The following is a 24,699-nucleotide window of genomic DNA, read 5'->3' on the forward strand; positions in this document are numbered from 1 at the left end:
ATACTTCCTTCTTTAGTAGCTTGTTGTGTCCCTGGATTCAAATACCAAAGAGTGTGAAGTGGTTCAGTGCAGTGTAGTATTTAGCCAAAACAGGCCCTGACTCTCTCGAAACCCAGCCCAAATTCACCAGCTTTGATGTACCTCTCCATTAATCTGGCACCCTAGCAGGTTTGTAACTACACCCAATCCCTGAGGGCTGTCTCTAACTTGCATCTAGGTGCCCATGCCCATGCCCACAGGCTGCCACTTGCCCACCCTGAAACATGGGCTTTGCAGGGAAGAGGGCTCAGATCTAGCAGAGCCAGCTTTGTGCCTGATACAGGCCTCCTGCACCAGGTGTATTCCTAGGAGGGGCTGTTCAGGTGCTTTGCAGCCCTTTTGCACCAGAGAATTCACTACCCCTACCCACAGGACAACCACCAATCTGGCCCCTTTTACTTGTAAGTAGAATTGATCAAAATGCAGGAAGAGAAGAGCATAGGTACTGGAACTAGGGGTGCTGGGGGTGCTGCCACACCCCCTTGCTTGAAGTGGATTCCATCATATACAGGGTTACAGTTTGGTTCAATGGCTCTCAGCACCCCCACTATACAAAGTGTTCCAGCACCCCTGGAGAAGAGCCACTTAAGGGAGCTTCCTTAGTTAAGGATTTGTTTGAAACCTGTCATACTTGTTGTTTCTTCCTTTGAAATCAGATGCCTGTAGTTTAACTGGAGACATTCAAGGATCAATCCAATCTGTGCTTAAATTGCCACCAGCAGTGGAATAAACTTCCTCAGAAGCTAAATCCTAAAAGGCATTTATGCTGCCTTATCTCCCCAGTCCCTTGGTTGTGCTGCAAAAGTAACTAATATTTAAAACTTAATAATAAGGAAATATTGATGGGGAGAAAGTGTCCAGTTCACAGACCCTCACATGAATTAATGTATGAAACACAGGAAAAATTGCAATGGAGTAAAAAAAATACAGAGTTTCAGTGTTACAAAATAAACTAAGTATAATGATCCATCGATGGAAACTAAAGAAATAGACTGATGGTAGAACGATGGCACCTTTTCATTTGTAAAGATAATAGTCTTTCCCTACTTCATAGAAGCACTGTGAGTAAAAGTTAATTATTGTCTGTGAATTGAATAGTTTACAATGGTAAAAGAAGATCATACAAATAGCTACTAGATACAACATGAATGTAGTGTACAGTGACATAGAGATGATAAAGTGGCCACACAAAATAATAGTGATATTTACCCTTTGATATTTTTAAAGGAAATAAATCCCTGATCATGTTAGATTATCAATTTGCAGATTGGTCTGTGAGGCTACTGGCCCACAGAAGCTCTGCACACCTCCCAGGCTATGCAGTCATGAAGGATCCATCCTTTATTTCTATCAAGATATTTTCCTATTAGTAGCAGCCATGCAATGTCAGAGCTGTCCGAAGCCAGTGATGGACACTCAGAGTAGCACCTGACATCCGAACATCCAGAAATTTCTCTAGTCCCCCTTTCCTACTCTTCCTCTGCTGGAGGTGGGACAGCTAAATCTTTGTTTGCAAACAAATCAAAAACCAACATCCAGGCTGGGAAAGATTCTTATCTACTGAGCCCATGAAGATTGCCTGGGGAGGGAGAAACTACTTCACCTTTCGGTTGCAGTAATTCTTATTTCCCTAGCAAAGGAAGCCCTGTATAAGGAGTATAAGAAGTTAATTTAGATCATGATGAATTTCCTTCTTCTCCTACACTCAGCTGTACAGTCCCCTACAACAGAGCCTTATGTTTCCTTCTTTTTAGTATTGTATAGTGAATAAGCCTTTCCTTTGGACTGGGGAACATGCCATGTACCTACTTGCTCTCACATGTCCTGTTGGTTGCTTTTCCTGGCACACTTGCCCTTCTGCATCATTGATGTGCAACGTACATGGGCTTTGCACACTCACGGAGTGAGAGATCAGTGAAAGCTGTGCTACTTTGTCACTTACGCCTCTTTTCTGATGCCGCTTACACCCAGCCTTATATCATCATTTACATCGGCTGGACCCCCAGAGCCACATATGAAACCCACGTGCTGATTTCTCTTTTCATAACATTAAGAAAATCTTCACTTTGTCCTGAATTTCAGGAGCCATTTCAAGTTCAATATTTATCCTCTTCATATCGTAAATCTTGCTGCAAGTGCACAGTTAGCTCGATGTATCAGTTTCTTTCATAGGACACTGTAAGCAGCATTTGTTGTAAGAGGCATATATTGCCAAACAAGATACCATCTAGTGGCTAACATAGAGATTTGTTGTTCCCCAGAAAAGCTTTAGAAACAGGAAATATTAACATCTAGCATGATAGGGCTACTCAAAGTTTCATCCAATGTTGCCAAATGTCATAATTTATCAAGTCTCATAATATATAGTGTTTTTTAAAGCCCCAGCAACTAGAGTCCTGTGAGAACATGAGAATATCAGCTTTTATTCTTTTTTTTAAAGGTAATGTTCTTGTCCTTGTAGTTTCAGAGAAAAGCTTGAAAATGTGACCTGAATGCACCATAATGGCTCAAAAACTAGAAGGTAAAGGAAAAGAACCTAAAATTAGCAGGGTTTTTTGTTTGGTTGGTTGGGGGGTTTTGGTTTTTGTTTTTTTTTAAATCTCATGAGTTTTAAGCAAATCTCATGACTTTTAAAAAGCTGGCAGTGGCCATACTGGTTACCGGAGCTGCCCCAATCCTAGCTGTTTCTTCAGTTGCCACAGTTCTGTGATGAAAGTATGACATGACAACAAAAATGTACTTACTCAGCAATGCAATACCAGTTTCCTATTAAAGATTCAAGGGCAATCTCTTGGGCCAAATCCAGACCCACTCTTATAAGGGAGTCTGGGATGTGTTACATGAGAGTATGTTGTGCATTAGCATCTTAGTCTATGTATGCTGAACCCACACTGCACTGATCATATTCCAAAGGAGGGCAAGCCAGAACAGAGGATGGCACAAGTAGGCAGCAGCCCTGCAATTGCAGTAACTTTCATGAAATTGCTATGGAGAAAGAGGAAGCGGTATGGGTCCATGAGGTTTACCACAGAAAATAATTCTTTTAACTTTCCAGTCAGGCGTGCCCAGGGGAATTGCTGGGAATCTGAAGGATCTTTCCCACATCGCTCATCTCTATCCAGCTGGAGAAAAATTCCCCCTGACATGTCTGTTGTTCTCCAGGGTTGACAGTGCCATTTTGGAATGTGCTGTAAGGGTTGTTTGGTGTTGTTAAAGTTCCTCCAGAGCTGATAGGCACCTCTCAAATCTGCCTCCTTACTCCCTTGCACAGTTCCAGTGCCTCTTCAACATTATTCCCAAGGATTGCCTGGAGCACATAGTCATAGAGGCTATGCATGGGATTTTCAAAAATAGCTAAGTGATTTGGGAACACAAGTCCTGTTGACTTTCAATGGACTTGTGCTACTCAGTCACTTAGACCCAGAGCCACAAAGATATTTAGGGACCTAACTCCCAATTAAATCAATGGGAGTTAGGTGCCTACATCCTTTTGAGGATCTGAGCTTGGTTGCTTTTGAAAATCACACCCAAGGAGTATAAACTGTTGATAGTACTGAGGGCATCCTTCTGCATAAGAAAAATGCCCATCAGCAGGCAGAGGTCTGCTTTTATCTCACTGTTGAAACATAGGCCAAGAGCTTTCAATTTCCATCTGGCCTGCAAGGTAAATAACACTGAGTTTCTGCAAAGAAAAACATACAACCACTTCCTATAGGACAGGTGGAACTCTGGAAATAAATGATTGTATGTAAAAGTTTGCTGTTTTATCTCACTCCAGAGCCAAGTGCCTGTGCCTAGGTGAATACATGAGGCCAAATGCCGCATGGATTTACACATCATGTGCAAATCCCTCTGGGTATCAAAGCAGTACAAAATGTATCCCTATGGCTAGAAGCTCTAGAGGAGGAGAGCTCTGCATTGGGGAAAAAAGTGGTGAAAGGGAGAAAGAAGAGAGTGTTGCCATAGAAAGCTTCATTTGCATAGTCTACCTACCCACAGTTCCTCTAGTGATACTTGGGAAGTTACCATAACTAAACACTTGGGTTTTGGAGGGTAGTGATCTCTGAGAGAGGCTTGAGAGGGGAAAAAGCTCTTTGTGGCAAAGAGATAATTTCCAAGTAGCTATACTGCTCAAGAATCCTAAGTACAGCTGGGTGAATTTTTTCAGATGAATAGTTTATTCACCAAGAGATGCAATTTCGGCAGTCCTGAAACTATTTGCAAATTTGGCCAGATTTGTTTTGAGTGGGAAAAACTTTTCCTAGGCCAGCAAAAATGTATTAAAAATACACTTGTTTTCTAAGTGGAGATATAGCCTAAGGTCCACGAACAGACTAGAATGGCTCTTAATAGCCGATTACTCCCAATTTCCCTCCTCAAAAATGCAAATTTTCCTTTTTGATTAAAAAAAGAAGACGACAACATATATGAAAGACAAAATATGAATTCTGGTGCCTACATTTAAGCACCCAAGTCTGAACATTTTGCCCCTAATACCTAAATAAGAAAAGGAGGCCTGTAAAGTGCTTGTATCCTAGAGCTAGGGTTCAATTCAATTAGTATTTGTGTTTAGACTGTCTGTTATTTCTTATGTATACACGTACCCAGAGATTGGGTGTTGCTCATATTTTACAAATTCAGTTTCAGATCTATCTGTATTGTGCATTCCCTTAAAGCCCTTTCACGGAAACCAAGCTGATGCAGATTAGAAATGTGTAATATCTACCCTGTTCTCTTTCATTGAACCCCTCTGTTCATTGATTTACAATAAACTGCATTTTCACTGTCCCCCAAGGGTGTGCACAAGGCCAGAGCAGAGTCCTTTCACTGACTGTAATATAGAAGTGAATGGACCTGTAAGTTAATGTTTCAATGGCCCACTTTTTATTTCTTTTTCCTTTAAGAAAATGAAAATGTTCAACAGAAGCCAAGTTCAATGACTGGTTATGCAATTAGCTATCTCCCAGGACATTTGACCTTAAAAATGGACCTGGCCTGTGCCAAGAATGAGTGTAGCAAAAATGAAATCCCTAACATTGGTTCCAGCTACATATATGCGTCACTTGGAAACTGGGAGCATTCCAAGGGCTAAAAGTGAGTTAACTGGAGGATAGAGGTGTTTCATGTTCATCACATATGGCATTAATCTAGCAGTTGAAGAGTTAACTGTCTCCCAGCATAGGCATCTGGGATTTGGTGTGTTCCTATTACTTGGAACTGAAAGGAAATAGGGAAAAGAAAATACATAGTTGCAACTGGTGTTCTAGGCTACACTTGAATTTAAATAAGTAATTAACATTGTGTTTGTAGGTTTTTTTCCATCAATATGTTTCAGTACAGTTGTTAATATATATGCATTGCAGGTTCAAATCAGTCAAAACAGGTTTTGCATATAAAGCAAAATTAATATAATTGTCACCATTAATCAAAGATTGGGATACAAACATGTTAAACTACATGGTATTAGCAGAAACATAAAACAAGTTTTGAACCTGGTAGTCCAATCAAGTTGAAGTAAAAAAGTCACAATGAATATAAATCAAACCTCCGTGAAACTACCCTATTTCTCTACCTGATGTGACAGAAACTAGGCGTCTACAAAATTTATTAAGCCCACTCATGTATCATTTCAACCCCCACTAATAATGGCTCCTTCTTCCACTGGGAATAAACATTCATGCCTGAAACTTGAACTCAGATCCCTTCATAGTACGACTGTAGAAAAAATTATGTCTAGTAAAATAAAAAGACTGCAGAGAAAAAAGGAAGTTGTCCTGTGTATACATGTTGTAATCTATACGTCACCTGGAACATAAAATCCACATTTATTTTAGTCATATTGGACAGTGAAACACTCAAGAAAAGTATGGAAGATAAAAGTTAGGAATATCTTCTCCATGAGAACAAAGAACCAATTGCACATGTCCAAACCCTTTATTTTGTTCTCAAAGTCTAAAACCACAGAATTCCTATGAAATCACAGCAGTGATGTGAAAGAGCACTCTGGGAACTGACAAAACCAAGATGCAAATTAAGATGTAGTGTAAGCTGCAGAACTGCAAAGAATGTACATTAGCTCTAATTCTGGTATAGCTTTAAAATTCCCATGACCAGCAACCATTTATCTTTTTAAACCCGAACAACCTTTATTCAGGTCATGTTGGCAGCTGTCATCATGTTTTGTACTGTGAGAGCTTATCCATACAATACTGGAGCCTGGCTTGGTATTAAGCAGAATGTATGCAAACCCCACACAAAGATTTGGCTAACAATGGTTGGAAAGGGAGATTTTTGAAGGCACAAATGGAAGTTGGAGGCCTAACTACCACTGACTTTCAATAAGAACGATGGGCCTAACTGTAATTTGTACCTTCGAAATATCTCTCCCATAACAAGTAGTAATTCTGGTCATGTTATCAGTTGTATGAGTAAACTTTTGAAAAGTGAGATAGAGTATTTTAACATTAGGGTAAAGTAATAAATGCATTTTACACAGTGGTAGGGATCATTAATATTAATAAAATTAATGACAGGGCTTTACTCACTCTGGTGAACAATTACTCATGTGAGCATACCCACTGGCTTCAAAGGGACTACCTGAGTAAGTGCTTCCTCATATTGATAAGGGTGGAACAATCTAACCCACAGCTGGAGCTGAACTACATTATTCATAGTGAAAAATTTACTTGGCAAATGACTAGCCCATTTTTTCTTTTCACACATTATCCACAAATAGACTGGGTTTAACTTATTTATTTTTTTACTGGACAAACATTTTATGTGAACATACTTCAAGCCTAGAGGTCATAGGTGAACCTTTCTCTTAGTTTGGCATTTGAGATGGTCTGACTGGTCCCTTATGTCATGAAAAGCTGGTCCAATAAAGAGAAACATTTGGCCATTTTTTAAAAGATTTTTTTCCAAAACTTTTTTTTAAATTCAAAATTTCATTGAAATGTTAAGATTCAGAACATGTTGATCAGCTCAAATCACATGACATTATTTCTGCTCCCTGACTGGATGACTGAAACTTTACATAAAAACGAAGAGGGAAATTAAAGTAATTGCATAGATTCTACGGTCAGAAGGGATCATGCTAATCATCTAGTCTGTCTTCCTTTCTAACACAGGGCACAGAACTTCCCCCAAATAATTCCTAGAGCAGATCTTTTAGAATAAGACATCCAATCTTGAATTTAAAATGGTCAGTGATGGAGAATCCATTTCGGTAACTTGTTCCAATGTTAATGGTTAACTTCACAACTACCAGACAAACACTTCTGGGTTAAACTTCATGGAAACACATTCTCCTGATTATTCACCAAAATTTCACTTTCAGTGAACATTCTTACAAAAAAAGTTCACTCATATGAATGTGCAAATACATTTCTTTTATTTGAATGAATTTGTGCAAACGCTTTTGTGAAGTACTGTGTTTGTCCAGGATTAGATATAATGCAAAATGAGAGAGATAGTGATGGGCTGATGTATTCTACTTGTTATATGTTATTACTAGATCTAATAGAAAAGGATACTAAGAGTTACTGAGAATAGCAAGCAAAGGACCAGAATCCTTAACTGGTGTGAATCAATGGAACTACGCAGATTTATACCAGCTGAGAATCTGCCTACACATTATTTTCATCAAATCTATTACCTTATGAGGTCAATAGGCTGATACTTGTAAAACGCTCCATATCTTGCCCATTCTCGATACAGCAACTAAATTAAAAGAAACACAGAAAATTAACTTAAAACAATTCATTTGCAATTGAGTTACAAACAATTTTTTTTTAGTGTGGACTTGGGACTATTGTACCTATCTGATCAGTTTTATGCTGCTACAATTCCTATGCTAAACATTTTTGCATCAGGATTCCATTATCACTTGATATTCCTGGATCTCAGGCTACAGAGAAGCATCTCATGTGCTAGACAACGATCCTTTATTCAGTGGTTCACACATCTGAGCATAGTTCACATAAAATAACTAAAAGCAGGAGCAAAGAAATCAAAATAAATTTTAAAATAGAGACTGGCTCCAACTCCCATTAAAGTCAAATGAGTAGGACTGGGCCCTAATTATTATCAATTGGATTTTCAAAAGCAATCAGTATTTATCTAATTCTGCTCCAGGTGAAACCAATAGTATTACTCACCCTCCCACCCCCGCTTGACTTTACTATGAGAAAGGCTCACCTTGAGCACTATAGAAAATGCCATCCTACCTGTTTCTTAAAAACAAACAAACAAAAAACAACTATATGGAGAATGTTATTGTAATGCTCACACTGCAGGATTTGATTTTTTTAAGTCCAAATGAAAAAAAAAGCAGTGGGGAGGAGACATGGATTTGAACTGAACCTTCTGCATGACAGCCCAACTTAGAAGAGCACAGACGCATCTAGAGGAGGGATGTGGTATTACTGGATATGCTCAGTAGCTGTCTCTGAAGCTGCACAGAAGGTTTCTAATGAGAGTAAGCAATTTTATAGGTTACAAAACCTCAGCATCTGAAAGCTGAGAGCTAATCAGAACTCAAAGAGTGAAAAGTTACAAATGAGGTAGTTGGAGACAGCCCTCTGACCTCAGCAAGTGATTGATGCATGACAAAGAGGTGTGTACTGTAAAGGATGTGTCCAAATACCAGTACCAATTTGGATCTGGGGGGTGCGGATGCCTGCGCTTGCTGGAAATTGAGGAGACAGTCACCTATTGCCTTTGGCATTTTAATTGCTGTTGTCTGAGAGAATCTTTCTCATTTTGCTGAGATTTTGAAAGGTTTGGAGGGAAACCAAGAGGTCACATTCTCCTCAGACCCTGGAGAATCCAGGGGACCCTTTTGAGGCCACACTCTAGAAACTGAAAAATTGTCTTCACAAGAAGATCAGAGAGGAATGTATCAGTATGTGTGTCTTGTTGAAATCATTCACTGCAATACCTGTAGGCTTAGCAGAGTTGACTTAGCAGAGTTTGATCGCTATATTTATTTTATAATTTCAACAGATAATATTGATGTCTAATTTTAAGCATTTTTTATTTTTATCTATTTAAATTTTTCACAGTTGGGATAAATTATGAGAGGTGTCAGGCTACAATACAATAGACATTGAGATTCAAAAAGTTGAAGCTTTATAACTATTTAAACACAAACTGTCAATATCACAGGTTAAAATATACAAAGAAAAGATCCTTAAATCAAACTCCAGCAGGTTCTCAAGCAGCATTTTTCTTACTGTGCCTGTCAATTTTGTTTATTGTCAAAGGAAATATTTTTTTCATTGGTTTACATGTGACTGGTGAAATTGACATTTACTGACATTTAGTTACAAAAATCTAATCTTTCCTAGCCTAAATATTTTAACCTATGTAATACATGTAACAGCAGCAAAGTGAGGAAGTCTGGATAAAGAAGAACACCAAAAGGCTTACTGGCTTTAGTTTAAACATTCATTCAGAAGCACAGGGATGCCCAGAGGGGGGGGCAAGTGGGGCAATTTGCCCCAGGCCCCGGGCTCTGTAGGGGCCCCCATGAGAATGGCTGAGGCTCCCTCCCCGGCCCGACCCCGCATCCGCCTCTGCCCCTCTCCTGGAGCCTCAGCGCATCCAGCAGCGTCCCTGGACAGCGGTGCAGCGTGGCTCCAGCAGGGCCCCTGAACCCCTCCCTGCTCAGAGCCATGTAGTAAGAGGGCCGAGGGGGTTGGCTAAGGGGCAGGAAGTCCCAGGGACAGTCAGGGGACAAGGAGGGGGCAGAGGTTGGCGGCAGGGGGTGGTCAGGGGACAGAGAATGGGGTAGTTGGATTGTGGGCGTTCCGGGGGATCTGTCAGGGCTCAGCAGGGGGGTGGATAGGGTTTGGGGCAGTCTGGGGACAGGGGTGGGGTCCCGGGGTGGTGGTTGGGGGTGGGGTCTCTGGAGGACAGTGAGGGAACAAGGAGCAGGATGGGTTGGGGATTCTGAGGGGGGGCGGGCAGTCAGGGGGCAGGAAGTGGGTGGAGGTCAGATAGGGAGCAGGGCCAGGCTGTTTGGGAGGCACAGCCTTCCCTACCCTAAAGCTCATTCGGCAGTTTGAGGCTTGCAGAAGAGCCAAGCTGTTAGCTTTTCCATTAGGGCTACCATCCCTTTCACTTCTCAAATGCCAAATTATAGTCTATATTTAATTTCAGTGCCATAGGGAGATTCATATCAGGGAAGAGTAGCTTCATTTAAAATTAGCCACTGGGGGAGGGATCACATGAGAAGAGCAATATCCTTCCCAACCCTACCAAGGGAGACCTCCGCCCCTCCCCTGCATTCCCTGAGGCTTCAGAGGGGTTAATTCAGTGGTTCTCAAACTTTTGTACTGGTGACCCCTTTCACATAGCAAACCTCTGAGTGTGACCCCACCCCCCCTTATAAATTAAAAACACTTTTTTATATATTTAACACTATTATAAATGCTGGAGGCAAAGCGGGGTTTGAGGTAGAGGCTGACAGCTTGCGACCCCCCAGTAATAACCTCGTGACCCACTGAGGGGTCTCAACCCCCAGTTTGAGAACCCCTGGATTAATTTAATTTTAGCACCCTGTGTCCATTCACATGCATGTGCTATTTTGAGCATTTCAGTTTTCACAATATAGGCTAATCTCAGATTCTGGAACAAGCTCAAATGCACATACTCCACGAACTGAGCATAAGCTATACTAAAGACAAACTCACAGTAACCGTCTCCAGTTTGTGAGGGATCCCAGGGAGCTAGTCTCTAGGAAATAGGTAAATGCATGGAGGTTAAGTCCATTAACGGCTATTAGCCAGGATGGGTAAGGAATGGTGTCCCTAGCCTCTGTTTATCAGAGGGTGGAGATGGATGGCAGGAGAGACATCACTTGATCATTACCTGTTAGGTTTACTCCCTCTGGGGCACTTGGCATTGGCCATTGTCGGTAGACAGGATACTGGGCTGGATGGACCTTTGGTTTGACCCAGTCTGGCTGTTCTTATGATCTAACCTAAATGAACCCAAAGTTATGTAGACAGATATGAGTCAAGGAAGCCAGCAGAGTATCAGAAATCTGAAAAATCTCTGACTGGATGGGCTCAGGCGTTTGGTCATAAGCTGAGGTGGTTCAAAAGTTTTGGATTTTTTTTAAGCAGAATTTTTTTTATTGTTTCTTTAAACAATCAAACACAGCAAGCAGCAAATATTTGGCCACACACTTCTGAAACCCCAAACCATATTCAGGTTTTGGCAGACTAATTTCAGCTTTTCAATTAAAAAAACCACAACAAATTTTGAAGGAAAGCAGATATTGTCCGTGATTTTTTTTCTGCTTTTTAAAAACCCCTAGTTTTCGATCCAGAAAAAGTTTTGACGGAAAATATTTGTCCAACCCTTTTAATGAGCTTTAGTGCCTTTTAGCACTAGCTGATGCTGAGAACCAGTGATACCTTGTAAAGAAGTTTTCTCAAAACTGGCTTTGTGCCAAGATCCGGAAGGTTTATTTTTCCCAGAGCCGCCCGCGGAGGGAGAGCAAGTGGGGCAATTTGCCCCGGGCCCCGCAGGGGCCCCCACGAGAATATAGTATTGTATAGTATTGCAATTTTTTTTATGGAAGGGGCCTCCAAAATTGCTTTTCCCCAGGCCCCCTGAATCCTCTCGGCGGCCCTGCAGAAGCATTCTAAATACTATTTGTAATGTTTATGTATATTAAATATTTGTTTTGTTTATTAAGAAATTGCTTCACTTTTTGAAGCTGAGAACTCTTATTAACAGTTACATTCGGGATTCTTGTATATCATAGCTCTAAGATTTAAATCTGTTTAACACCCTGCTGGCCTGTGCCTCAGAAGAGATTTAAGCCAAAGTACAGGGAAGAGGGAGAGTAATAGTTATACATAATATTACCTCTCCCTCCCCACACACACAGTTGCCCATTGCATTATGTCACACTGCATTTACTACACAAGTGGAGCTGGGCACAATTTTTGGATGAATAGTTTATTTGCCAAAAAATGCAGCTTTGGTCAACCTGAAACTATTTGCAAATTTGACCCAATTAGTTTCATCTGGGAAAAAAACTTCTCCCAGGCCACCAAACTCTGTGTGTCTGTTCCTCCTTTTATAGCCTTTAGCCCAGTGATTAGGGTACTTGCCTGGGATATGGGAGACCCAGGTTTGAATCAGATCTCCCCTATCCCTGGTGAGCACCCTAATCACCAAGCTATAGGCTATTCTGGGGGCAGGATGCTCTCAGTCTGCCCTGTAGAACACTATTCTACTTTGTCTAAATTACTTAAACATTCAAGAGATCATAGACTTGAACTCAGATCTCATCCCTTACCAGGCACATACTCCTAATCACCAGGCCATAGATTGTTCTGCTCACTGTCTCTCCTGTTGACACTATTCTTCTTTGTATAAATACTTAAATATTCACTGAGCCAAAGAGAGAGTGAGAATGACTCTATAGCCTGCTTATCCAGGCACTACTAGGGAGATAGGAGATGTGGATTCAAATCCCTCCTTTGAAACAGGCAGAGGGAAGATTACCAGAGCTTGCAAAGCCCTGAATGGTATTTTAAAACATCAAAATAAATACAGCATTTGGGACTATTCCTATAAAATATTGTTGTCACAGGAGGCATGAACATCAGTTTTGTAGAGGTCCTCCTTGGAGGCATGTGTAATGTAATTAATCCCTGTATTCGCACCCTACACACCATTGTAGTAATCTCTGTATAAAATATGCCAGGTATGGTATCATTTGAAAACCAATAACTTGCTGGTCAACAATATCATGGTGAAATGTATGTAGCAACATTATATGCAAAGTTATGGACATTGGCTGAAAACATGACTGAAGTGTGTTTTCCAGACAAGTCTGGGAAGTGGGTAAACCTGTTTCTCCAAGACAAAGGACAAGTTGATGTTTCTATACAGGTGTCATCGAAGCTGATGGGCCATCACCTATCAAGTGGCCATTCTTTGGCAAGGAAGGGGGACAGGAATAAACAGATCTGCATCTTAGCAAACAAAAGCATAATACCTCTTCCCTATCAGACTCCATGTGTCCTGTTCTCAGCTAGAAAGAACTTTAAGTAGGTGTCATACTCAAGAAAATGCTTTTCTAAGGGTAACAACTACAAAAGTGAGGGGCAAAAACACACTAAGATCTCCCTCATCACCCATCTCTCCCTTTGTACCTAAGAAGACAAAAGAAATAGCCATTGGATCTTGGGAGCAGATCCTGGCCCGAGAGCTTGGTCAGCAATATACTGAAAACCTGTGGTAAGAATTTCACCTTGAACCAAGTTAAGTCTGTTAAATTTAGTACTAGGAAGTGTTTTATCTTTATTTCTCTTGTAACCATTTTTGACTTTAATGCTCCATTACTTGTACTAACTTAAACCCTCACACTTTTTAGTGGAATAAACTTATTTTATTTTTTAATCAAAACTAAAACAGTGTTGTGGAAGGTGGAAAGCTGTTGTATCTTCATGCCCCTTAGAGAGGTAACAGACGTAATGTATCTGGCCTGTTTAAGGGAGAGCTAGATGGTGCAGAACACACTCTTCTGAGGAAAAATCCAGGACTGGGAATGTGTTGGGGTCACCTGGCATGTGTTAACCAAGGCTGCTGGAAGCCAAAATGTAGCTGGTGTTTGCTAACAGACTTCTGGGGTCCGAGTTGCTGGATATGGGCTGTGGGCATCTCCAGGCATACAGGGTGCGACCTGAATGCTGTTTGTGAGGAGCCCAGGTTAGGAGCCACAGCAGCAAAGCATTGTAAGGTACCCCAAGTTGCAAGGCAGGTGGTGGCACAGCTCCACACTGGTCTGGAGTGTCATAGTATGCAATGGATTCTAGACACCAAGTTGCTTTCACAGGAGCCTATTGTTTACTGAAGTAGGAGTAAGATGAAATTATAACAAGAGGCTTGGATTTTCAGACTTCCCTGGCCACAAGATTCAGTGTTTTCAGTAAAGCATATATTTAAGGAAACAAACAGAAGCTGGATGTTATGAAACACGATGGCCAGAAATGTCTTTTGCAGAGGATAGAACCATGAAGATGCAGCTGTGGATGATATATCTAACTGCACATTGTTATATTATTTCCACAAAAAGGAATTTAAAATATAGTTGCAGCTTTATGCTAAAAGGAGAGGATTCTCCATTTAAATTTCACTTGATGAGCATATTTGTAGGCCATTGGTGTCAGAGTTGAATCAGCCATGCAATGCCAGGCTATGGTGTGCACACACACATCCACATCCACACCCACCCACACAAAATGGATGTACTTAACAATAATGATAAATGAAAGAGTTTAGGAAAAAAATCTGAAATCCCACTGATGCCTCATGGAAAGCTGTGAAAAAGACTCTAGAGATAATGCTGCTTATGTATCATGAGGCAAATTCTTCCCTGATGTAATTCAACTGATGTCAGTGGGATTACACCAGAGATAAGTATGGCCCAACGTTTCTAGGTCAGAGGTGAAGTGATTGCCAAAGCAAATTCTAAATGGGTAAAGTGGAGTGAATTATGTGCTGATGGATGGACTGGTGAGACAGAAAAAGGAGCTAGCAGGAAGGTGGAACATACAGCAGTGGGAGTAACTGTCTGCCCTTCTCCTCTACCTCTGAGGCTGCCACTCAAAAGATCACACGTAGCAACTTCTCTCTCTGACAGAGAATTCAAGGTTCATCAGAGGCTACTAAGGGGTAAAAATCAGACCACAAGGGAATAGAAAGTCAGGGAGAGAGATGTATATGCTTTGTGGATAATATCCAGATGACACAACTAATTTGGCCTTTCAAAATCCTTTGTCAAAGTTCCTCACAAGAGGCTATTAAGGACACTAAGGCCTGATCTCAACCTCAAACCGAGGCTGGCCCACCTACAATACTCAGGGCTGTGAAAAATTTTGAGCCCTAAGCACTGTAGTTAGGTCAACCTAAACCTGAGGCACATGCGGCAAGGTCAACAGAAGAATTCTTCCATCAACCTAGCTATCATGTCTCAGAGAAGTGGATTACTTACATCAACAGACAACCCCCCTCCATCAATGTAGAAAGTATCCATGCTATGAAGATGCAGTGGCACAGCACCATAGCTGTGCTGCTGTAGCAACCATAATGTAGACATACCCTAAGAAGTTATGGTGTGAAAGACAGAGTTCTGCCATAGACAAGAAACCAGCTATAGGGCAGAAGACATAGGGTGAGACTAAATGGTCAATGATCAACTTAGTAAAAAGTTAACAGTGTTTCAGGTGATATATTGGTAGCATCGTGTTTTCAGTATTATTTTTATCAAGTATATCACCTGAAAGACTGTTTAATTGTGGTCACTTTTTTTTTAATAGCAGAAATAGAAGGGGTCCAGAAATATATGGCAATATGGTTATGCAAAATAATGTATTTTATGGAGAATATAAATCCTGTTTATCCTCTCTCATAATACGGAAACAAGAGGACAGTCCAGGAAGCTTAAAAGCAACAATTTAACAACTAATAAGAAAAAAATACATTTTTTACACACTGCATAAAAAGTGGAAGTCACTGCAGCAAGAGATCATTGAGGCTAAGAGTTAAATAGGATTCAAAAAAGGATTAGACAGTTATATGAGTAAAGGGAATATCCACGGTTACATTATAGAGGATTTCTTTTTAAAAATATTAATGTTATGAGCACAGGCCAAACACTCCCTGATGGATTAAGTAAGAAATATTCCCTAAAAGTATTGTTCCATAATTGTCCACAAAAAGGAGTTCTTCCAACAGCATCTAAAATATCTGGTCCTGGCCACTCTCTGGAGCAGGATTAGGGACTAGGTGGGTCATTAGTATGGTAATTCCTATGTTCCCTTGAAATTAGGCTGTGCTACATACATGTGCACGACCCAGCTAGTCATGTAGTGAAAAATGTAGTGAATTCCCTCAATGAATGAGGCAGGGCTCTATATCTAACAATAAGCACAGCTCACAATCTTTTGCTGGTATAACCCTAATTTTCCGAAAGCTCTCTAATATAGATCCTGATCCTACAGCTGCTTCCACTTAGGATTTGTTGAAAGTTTTCCATCAAAACTGTGTGTTTCTTGACAGAAAATTAGATTTTCAACCAAAGAAAATATTTTGCAACATGTCTGCTTTCCATGAAAAATTTCTACCTTTTTAAAAAAAGTTTAGTTTTCAGCCAAAATCTGAAAAATTTTGATTTCTCAGGACAGCCGTGGTACCTTCTGAGAGGTGTAGTTCAGATGCCTCACATTCCCTTTCTCTTCTATAGGCTGGCCTATCCAACCGGATATTTCCCAGTATGTACTGTGGCTATGGGATTTCCATGATGCACTGAAGCAGTTCACCAAAACGAGAAGAGGGTGGTGCAGCACCGGAGATGCAGTCCGACCAGAGGACCTGGCCCACAGACAAAAATGGGGGCATAAGGCAATTGAACTATAACTTCCACGAAGTACCAGAGAGGCATTTCCACTTAATATTTTCCATTTTTGCCTGGATAAGTTGGGGAGGGGGGGTTGATTTTTCATCGAAAAAGTCAAAATTCAACATGGGGACAAAACCTCATATTCTGACCAGCTCTACTTCTACTAGCTTGGAAGCCTGCACCTCTGCAGTGACTTCTGTGAGGCTTCTCATAGTTACAGGAATATACTTTTGATGCTCTAGTTCTAGGATGAGATTGTTAACTCCTTAGCGCTGAAAAATGTTGGGCCTGTCTGTAAAGCAGCATGCACATCTATAGCAAGTGTATTAAGAATACGTTTAATAATATAATGGTAAATTATTGAGCAATGGAAATATGTCAGTTTACAAGAACTGGTACTCTATCTAGCCCAATAACTTTAAACCTTTATAATTTTGTAATTACTTACCAATAGTTGGATCTGTCAACTAGTCTCTTTGAGGACTAGCAACATGCCAGGTTTTAAGTTTGTAACTTCCATCATTTTGTGCTGTTAGGAGCACAAAACAAGAACCTTTTTTTAAAATAAACTGAAAGTATGCAATTCTTTACACTTGCTGAATTAAAAGGGACAGCATCAATTTGAAATCTGATCAGTTTAAAGAAATGAGTTAAAAGTAGGTTCAGATACTTTAACTGCTTGCTTTTTTTCTAATCATCATATTTTCCAGTTACTTTATGAAAGACTCAAACAAATAAGGGAACTGATTAATTAAGACCCTGATCCTGAAAATACTTGCACAGATGAGTACAGTCCATCAGCCGTTGTAATGGCATGCTCCCCTTGAAGTAAATGGAGATACCCCAATGTACATCAGCTGATGATCTGGCTCAATACGTTTCTGGTCTCAAATCTGTAGGACTTTAGGAATGGATTTCAAATGTGTGGGATCTGGCACTAAGTGACTATTACTCTTATAAAGCACAATCCTGCATAGTGCTTAGCACTTCCCAAGGGTAAGGGGTAATCTCAATGAGAGAGGGGTGAAATTCTTCAACTAAAACTTTATTTTGGCAAAAAAATGCAGATTTGGTAACACCGAAACTTTTTGCAAATGTATGTCAGTTTTGCCAAATTGTTTGTACAGAAAAAACTCCAAAATAATCAAAACATTTTGTTTCTTTGTTCAAAACAACTTTTTGGTATGAAATTCCCTTTAATTTAAAAAGAATAAAAATATTTCAAAATGCTTAAAATGAAACCTAAACATTTTATTCAATGCAAAACATTTTTTACTTTCCAAATAGTTCAAAAAAATTCTGTTTTCCCTCCAACCCAAATCAATTTTTCCTACTTTTCAACGTTGCCAAAGAATTGGATAAACCAGTTATTTTCCCAGTTCTGCTGTCAGCTCTCATTGGCTTCAGTGGGAGCTGAAGGTGATCAGCACCTAATACTACTGATCCCCTATTCATTTTTCAATTGGAAGACTCGCATTACCAATTCAACATCAATTCCTGATGAACATTCTACAATATTCATTTAAAGTTCGTTGATTTTGTAAACTATCCTGCCTTTAAGCACATTCACTGAAATAGTCAGAAGAACCCTAAATCAAACCCAAAATGGTATTTAAACACTGCCACAGAGAACTGATTTTAAAATGTAAACAAATAATGGATGTCTTTCTAAAAAAAAGTATGATCCAATTCAACCACAAGTTATGCCAAGAACTCAGATTAGATTACCATAAAGGTCTTAAAAGCTATGACATTGCAGGACTTCGCCCACCAATGCAGGTAACATTGTTAAGATTGAAATGTCACAAAACTCAGTTTGATCTGAAATATTTATGTGTGACTGTACAAAAATTATGGGAGTCCCCATAGAGCTCTGTAACATCATGTTTTACCTGTATTTCCACAGTTCCATTTAACAGTGGTACTTTCCACAGGTAAATCTTAATACCTTTCAACCCATTTCTAATATCCTATGGATGTTATGTTGGATGAACTGCAGTTTAATTCCCAGATAGATTCCTTGTAAATGAGAGGTGACATTTCTCAGCATAAAACAGTGCTGGTACCAATGGATAGGAGCTTTAAAAAAAGATCAGACCGCTGATCCTTCTCCTTAAGGCAAGCTACTACAATGCTGCTTTGCAGTAGTTTCTTTACACATATTTCCCCTTTAGCAGGCACCTCACTGAAATAGGGAAATTCCTTTGCTCTTACGAGTAGTCTTAGGCAGAGTGTGTGTTGCACCAAATGCAGATTTCTGGTTCTCAACAGACAGTCACAAAAGCATTGTTTCACAGGGCCTTTTCCCCATAGAGATCCTGAAGAGGGTTAATTAGGATTAACCTTTTACTTTATGAGCTGCTACATAAATCTTAATTACTATGACTTGCCGTATAAGGAAAAATACCTCAGACAGGCTCAGTTCACCATTATTTGGGATTATTCTACAGGCAGTCAAATGGAAGACGCATATAACTTAAAGGGGACAAAATAAAAAGGGACAGAAAATAGCTCCAAAATGTCCCCCTTCCTTTTAAATCTGATCAGTGCTTTTCAGGAAATTAAACACTGAGACTATTAGATTCAGATAGAAAACAGATGATGTTATACATAGAAATACTACAGCAGATTATATGGCTACACAGCAGAGACATATGTGAATAATCAATGCAGTATTTCTGGAAAGAACCTTTTATGTTTTTAATACTTAACACTTCATAACAGGGCCTAATAGGCAGGATAAAAAGAAAGCAGCACAAAATGCAGCTTAAAGGATGACTATTTTTCCAGACGTTTATACTTTTAGACCCTCTTTTCCCCTTCGCCACATTATCCAATTTGTCCTCATAGCCTAACTGCTATTTTAGCATTCTTCTTGTAGCTGGAAGCTTTGTCTAGTTCTTCAGTGGGTAAACTCTGCAACTGCCTTTAGAGCTGATAGCAATGATACTCCATTCTTTTAGCCAGAAAAGGCTACTGTAAGTGCAGTGTAGACAATGTCATGATAGAGAGAATCACTGGTTCTTGAACAAGAAGTGGTTATAAAAGATAGCTGTAAATTACAGAGACAAACAAACAGGCTTCTACATTGGTTTGACTCCCAACTTTGGCCACGTCTGCACTACCCGACGGATCGGCGGGTAGTAATCGATCTATCGGGGATCGATTTATCGCATCTCATCTAGATGCGATAAATCAATCCCCGAATCCATGCCCATACTCCACCTTGGCAGGAGGAGTAAGTGGAGTTGACGGGGGAGCCGCGGCAGTTGACTTGCCGCCGTGAGGAAGGCCAGGTAAGTCAAACTAATTCGACTTCAGCTACGCGAATAGCATAGCTGAAGTTGCATATCTTAGATCGATCTCCCCTCCCCAGTGTAGACCAGCCCTTTGTCTCCTTTGTTTACCAAGGACAACTGTATACAGCACACAGAGACATCTAGTGGCTCACATTACACACAGCTGCTCAGGAAAATCAAATTTTTCAACTCTTCAGTGCCGCAGCCTTGACAGCCCAGGGATAACAGACTGAAAATTTGTATTCAAGCTTAGTTTCAAATGCATTCATAACCACAAGAAGTGGATTACTTGGTAAAGTAAACTTCTGAAAATTATGGGAACATTGTTAAGGGTTTTGGAAAATGAATAGTATTTTAATGCTGCCTTCATGCAATAGAAGTCATATGGCAGTATGAAAAACCACAGGGTGAAAAATATTTATGAAATTATGTATTAGTAACCAAGAATATGCATTCAGTGTATTAGGAATGAAATCACATTTTAGGCTTTCTATTATTAAAGGTACCTTGTCTGTCTCTCCCTGCCCCTCTCCCCATTTCCTATTACTTTTTCTTATTAGTAAAGATGCTTCAATACAGGCATTCAAGAGGGGTGAGGGAAATGAGCACACACTAAGTATAAAATGGAACTTAATTGATTCTAGTATTTAAATGTTTTAGCTCATTTCTAATAGCTAGCACCTACATTTAAAACAATAGTATGAGTAGGTTCAGTTTCTTATAGTTATCAATTTATCATGTGTAGAGGGTAGACCTAAGTGAACTAATTGGAATAAGTAATTTGACAGATGGAGCCTTTTTTCTGTTCAAATTGTCTGCAAACCAATTAATTTTTTTTATAAATGTACTTGTTATTCTAATTATAGAATATCAGGGTTGGAAGGGACCTCAGGAGGTCATCTAGTCCAACCCCCTGCTCAAAGCAGGACTATTCCCTACAGGGGCGGCTTCAGGCACCAGCAAGCCAAGCGCGTGCCTGGGGCGGCAAGCCACTGGAGGCGCTTTGCCGGTCGCCGCGAGGGCGGCAGGCAGGTTGCCTTCAGCGCCTTGCCTGCGGAGTGTCCGCTGGTCCCGCAGCTTTGGCGGACCTCCCGCAGGCAAAATGCCTAGAGCCGCCCCTGATTCTCTAGACCCCTAAATGGCCCCCTCAAGGACTGAACTCATAACCCTGGATTTAGCAGGCCAATACAAAAGTTAAAACACTATAGGTTCGATTATTCATCTAATCATCATCTGTTTATGGCATGGCATTCATTATCTATGTCACATAGCAATGCGTTTGCTTCCTGATTGGCTAACTAGAACTTTTTTAAACAGGAAGAGGGAAATTCAAGGGATTTCAAGATGGCCGCATGAAACGAAATTCACCCAAATACTGCCAAACTTTGTGTGAATGTTCTTGCGAATAAACCATCAATCACATGAAAGAAAGTAGGGAAAATTAATTAAAAGGCTCACAAATACCAATGAAACTAATTTGCAGAAGTTTTTATTCAAATGAACATTTGCAACTGCTCTTGGAGTATTCATCCAGCTCTAGTTCAAAGTATGCAAATCCAGCACAAAAAAAATGTATTTATGATGTAGAGTATTTTACCTCTCTTTCATTCATGTCATCATTTTGGCCTTCATATTCACCCTACAAAAACAAATCAAAATGATAAGTGTAATAAAAGGAAAAGTATTTTAGTGTAATGCTATTGCTCAGCTGTTTTGCACTATGATTTTGTTTTTACTGTTCAATTACGCCTGAATATTTTTATATTAAGACTTTCTATTACTCTGAGGATACAACCAATATGCTGGTAGATATTTTGTATTCTCACAGACAATTATTAGTGGCTGTGAAGCTTTTAACATTGATGCTAGAGAACTACATTTTAAATTGTGTATACGTACATCATGAAGAGGATATGCTGCATCATAGACATTTTTTGCTATTAATGTAGTAATACCTAAAGAGAAACAAACAAAAAATGTCAATAGCTATTTATAATGAACAGAGATAAGAATAGATTATTACAAAATATTCACTTTATTCAACTATGGCAGGGACTGAGATATATTAATGAAAATCAGCAAATGAATAATCTAAAGCTGAATACGAGCCCAGTTCAGAAATTAGACTGGAGCCCTGGAAGTCAATCTTAATTTAGCAGGGAAAATATTATATTTCTGCTCAACTGGGGGGTAACTTTAAAATGGCCTCATCCCCATGCTATGCTTTTCCCCCAGTAAGCTGGTTTGTTACTATGTCCAAGGAGAGCTTTTTTCCCCTGGCTTGCTTGCTTCCTTGCCAGTTACCTCTGTCTCTTTTAAAATAAGGAAGTAGAGGTCGATGGCAGATACTAAACAGACCTATAGCTGAAAAAAAGAATGGTGCCATGAAAGGACCAAACATTCAGCTCCATCCCAAAAATCAATTTGGAGATCTCATTCGTCTGCAATGATCCAACAATCAAAGGAGGGTAGCCCCATTAAAACACAGATGATTAACAAACTTCCTTCCATGGAATCCAGTGACGAAGGAGGCCAGTTAGGACACCTAGGCTTTGTCTACACTTCAGAGTTTTGTTGACAAAAGTTATGTTGACACTCAAAAAGCGCTATAATAAAAACTGGTATTGCATGTTCACACTTGCGCCCTCTGTCAGAAGAGGATGTCCACACTTGGGGTACTAGCATCGACAGTCTGAGCAGTGCACTGTGGATACCTATCCCACAGTCCAGCTTGACACCTTCTGCTGCCAGTTCTTGTGGGAAGGTGGAATGGATCGTGGCACATCTTGGGACCGGGCTCAATGTCCCATGATGCATTGCTTCTGCCACAAACATTCAATGGGCTTCCAGTTTTCTTTCGCTGCATTTTTCAATGGCCTTTGTTTGCTGTGCACCTCGGCATCTTTGTGAGAAGGGATGGATTCCGCTGTGCTCTCCTATGCTCTGGTAACTGTCATGAAGACTCCGCGCATGGCAGTGCAGTTAATCACAAAGTTCCTAGCTGAAGAAGATTCCCAGTTGTCTGACATGCTGTGTGATATGGATAGGAGCAACTTTAGATTGCTTTTGGCATTCATGGAACAGCTGCAGATGGTGAACTATCGCTTTGGGGCTCGGGAAACACGCACTGAATGGTGGGATTGTATCATCATGCAGGTGTGGGATGATAAGCAGTGGCTACAGAACTTTCGAATGGGGAAAGCCACTTCCTGGAACGGTGTGGGAGCTTGCCCCAGCACTAAGGCACAATGACCTCAGAATGAGAGCTGCCCTATCAGTAGAGAAGAAGTGTGTGGCAATTGCTGTGTGGAAGCTGGAGACTCCAGATGACTGCTGGTCGACTGCAAATCAATTTGGAGTCGGGAAGTTGACCGTTGGGACTGTGTTAATGCAAGTGTGTGTGGGGGTGGGGGAGGAGTGTTCTTCAAGGCCACATCTGCCAAAGAACAAGGAACAATGCACAGAAGCATGATTCACGCATAATATTGAAACATTTCAGTATAATACACCTCTGGTAACATAACAATCACTAGAAGCAGCAAAGAATCCTGTGGCACCTTATAGACTAACAGACGTTTTGCAGCATGAGCTTTCGTGGATGAATACCCACTTCTTCGGATGCAAGTCTTGCATCCGAAGAAGTGGGTATTCACCCATGAAAGCTCATGCTGCAAAACGTCTGTTAGTCTATAAGGTGCCACAGGATTCTTTGCTGCTTCTACAGAACCAGACTAACACGGCTACCCCTCTGATACATAACAATCACTTTCTCACTGACTCTTGGCAAGCACACATCTTGACAAACACCCAAAGCATGGTGAGTGTTGGCTGGGGAAGGGTGAGGGGCACTACATAGGGAAAAGAGCACTCTGGAAGGGTTGCGGTGCAGCCGACTAGGGAAAAAAATCTAAAATTCTCCCACACTTTTCCACAGGTGGGGGTCATTCTAGGAGACATCTCACTTCTAAGGCTAAGCAGAGAAACAAGGGCACATCTACTACACGCTTGTGGCTTCTGCCCTGCTCTCTATGCTGCTAGCCTGTGTGCCGCTTTGGTCCCTGCACTAGTGATTGCCAAATGGCGCGAGAAAGTTTCCTACAATGGGGGAAGGAACAAAGCAGATCTGCCAAGGAAACTTTCCTAGAGCTCTTTCTGGAGGATTCTCATGAGATCTTGGCATGCATCAACACCCTGTTCTGCCATATTGATTAACTGCACAGGAAAATGTCCAGCACACAGAAACACAACCAGCCTCCCACATTTCTATACCCTGAACCCACCTCCACACAACACAAACCATAGCCTCTTACCAGGAGTCTCCTCTCCTGCTTCTTGCTCGCTGGAGAGCAACTGCTGAGACTGGCTAGTCACCTCCAGAGTGGAGAACAGTTCCTGACTGCCTGCCCCACAGGGTGACCCCGCTGGAGCTCCACATCGTCATCTAACTCCACCTCTTCATCAATGACTTTGTCTCCTGGGTGGGTCCTCTTTCCACTGTCTCCAGGCCCATCAAAGTATCCACGGGGCTCTGCTTGGTGTCAAGCTTCTTATAGAACTTGCAGGTCTTATATGCAGCACCGGAGCGATGGTTTGCCTCCCTCGCCTTATGATATGCCTGCCTCAGCTCCTTTATCTTCGCTCTCCACTGCAGCATGTCCCGATCATAGCGCTTTTCACACAAGCCTCGAAAAATCTGCCTGTAGGTATCAAAATTCCTATGGCTCAAGCACAGCTGGGACTGCACAGCCTCCTGTCCCCATATTCTGAGCAGATCCAGCAGCTCTGCAGTGGTCCAAGCGGGAGAGCGTTTGCTGCGATAACCTGCCATGGTCACGTGGGAAGAAGTAATGACACCTCTCCAGGCTGAGCACACAGGAAATGGAATTTCAAAAATTCCCCAGGCTTCTAAGGGGGAGGGGCAGATGGTTGCAC

General features: G+C 40.8%; 1 protein-coding gene across 1 annotated transcript in view; it reads right to left on the reverse strand.

Moving 5' to 3' along the window:
• ANO2 (anoctamin 2) overlaps nucleotides 1–24,699 on the reverse strand; it is a 329,541-nt gene that overhangs the window by 210,857 nt on the left and 93,985 nt on the right. Inside the window, exons 8-10 of the mRNA XM_039539558.1 lie at nucleotides 21,667–21,722; nucleotides 21,365–21,406; nucleotides 7,697–7,761 (exon numbers count right to left, since the gene is read on the reverse strand). Of these exons, the coding sequence (XP_039395492.1) occupies nucleotides 7,697–7,761; nucleotides 21,365–21,406; nucleotides 21,667–21,722 (163 nt within the window). The remainder of the gene's footprint in view (nucleotides 1–7,696; nucleotides 7,762–21,364; nucleotides 21,407–21,666; nucleotides 21,723–24,699) is intronic.

This window comes from Mauremys reevesii, linkage group 1 (assembly GCF_016161935.1).
Source record: "Mauremys reevesii isolate NIE-2019 linkage group 1, ASM1616193v1, whole genome shotgun sequence".
Lineage (NCBI taxonomy): Eukaryota > Metazoa > Chordata > Testudines > Geoemydidae > Mauremys > Mauremys reevesii.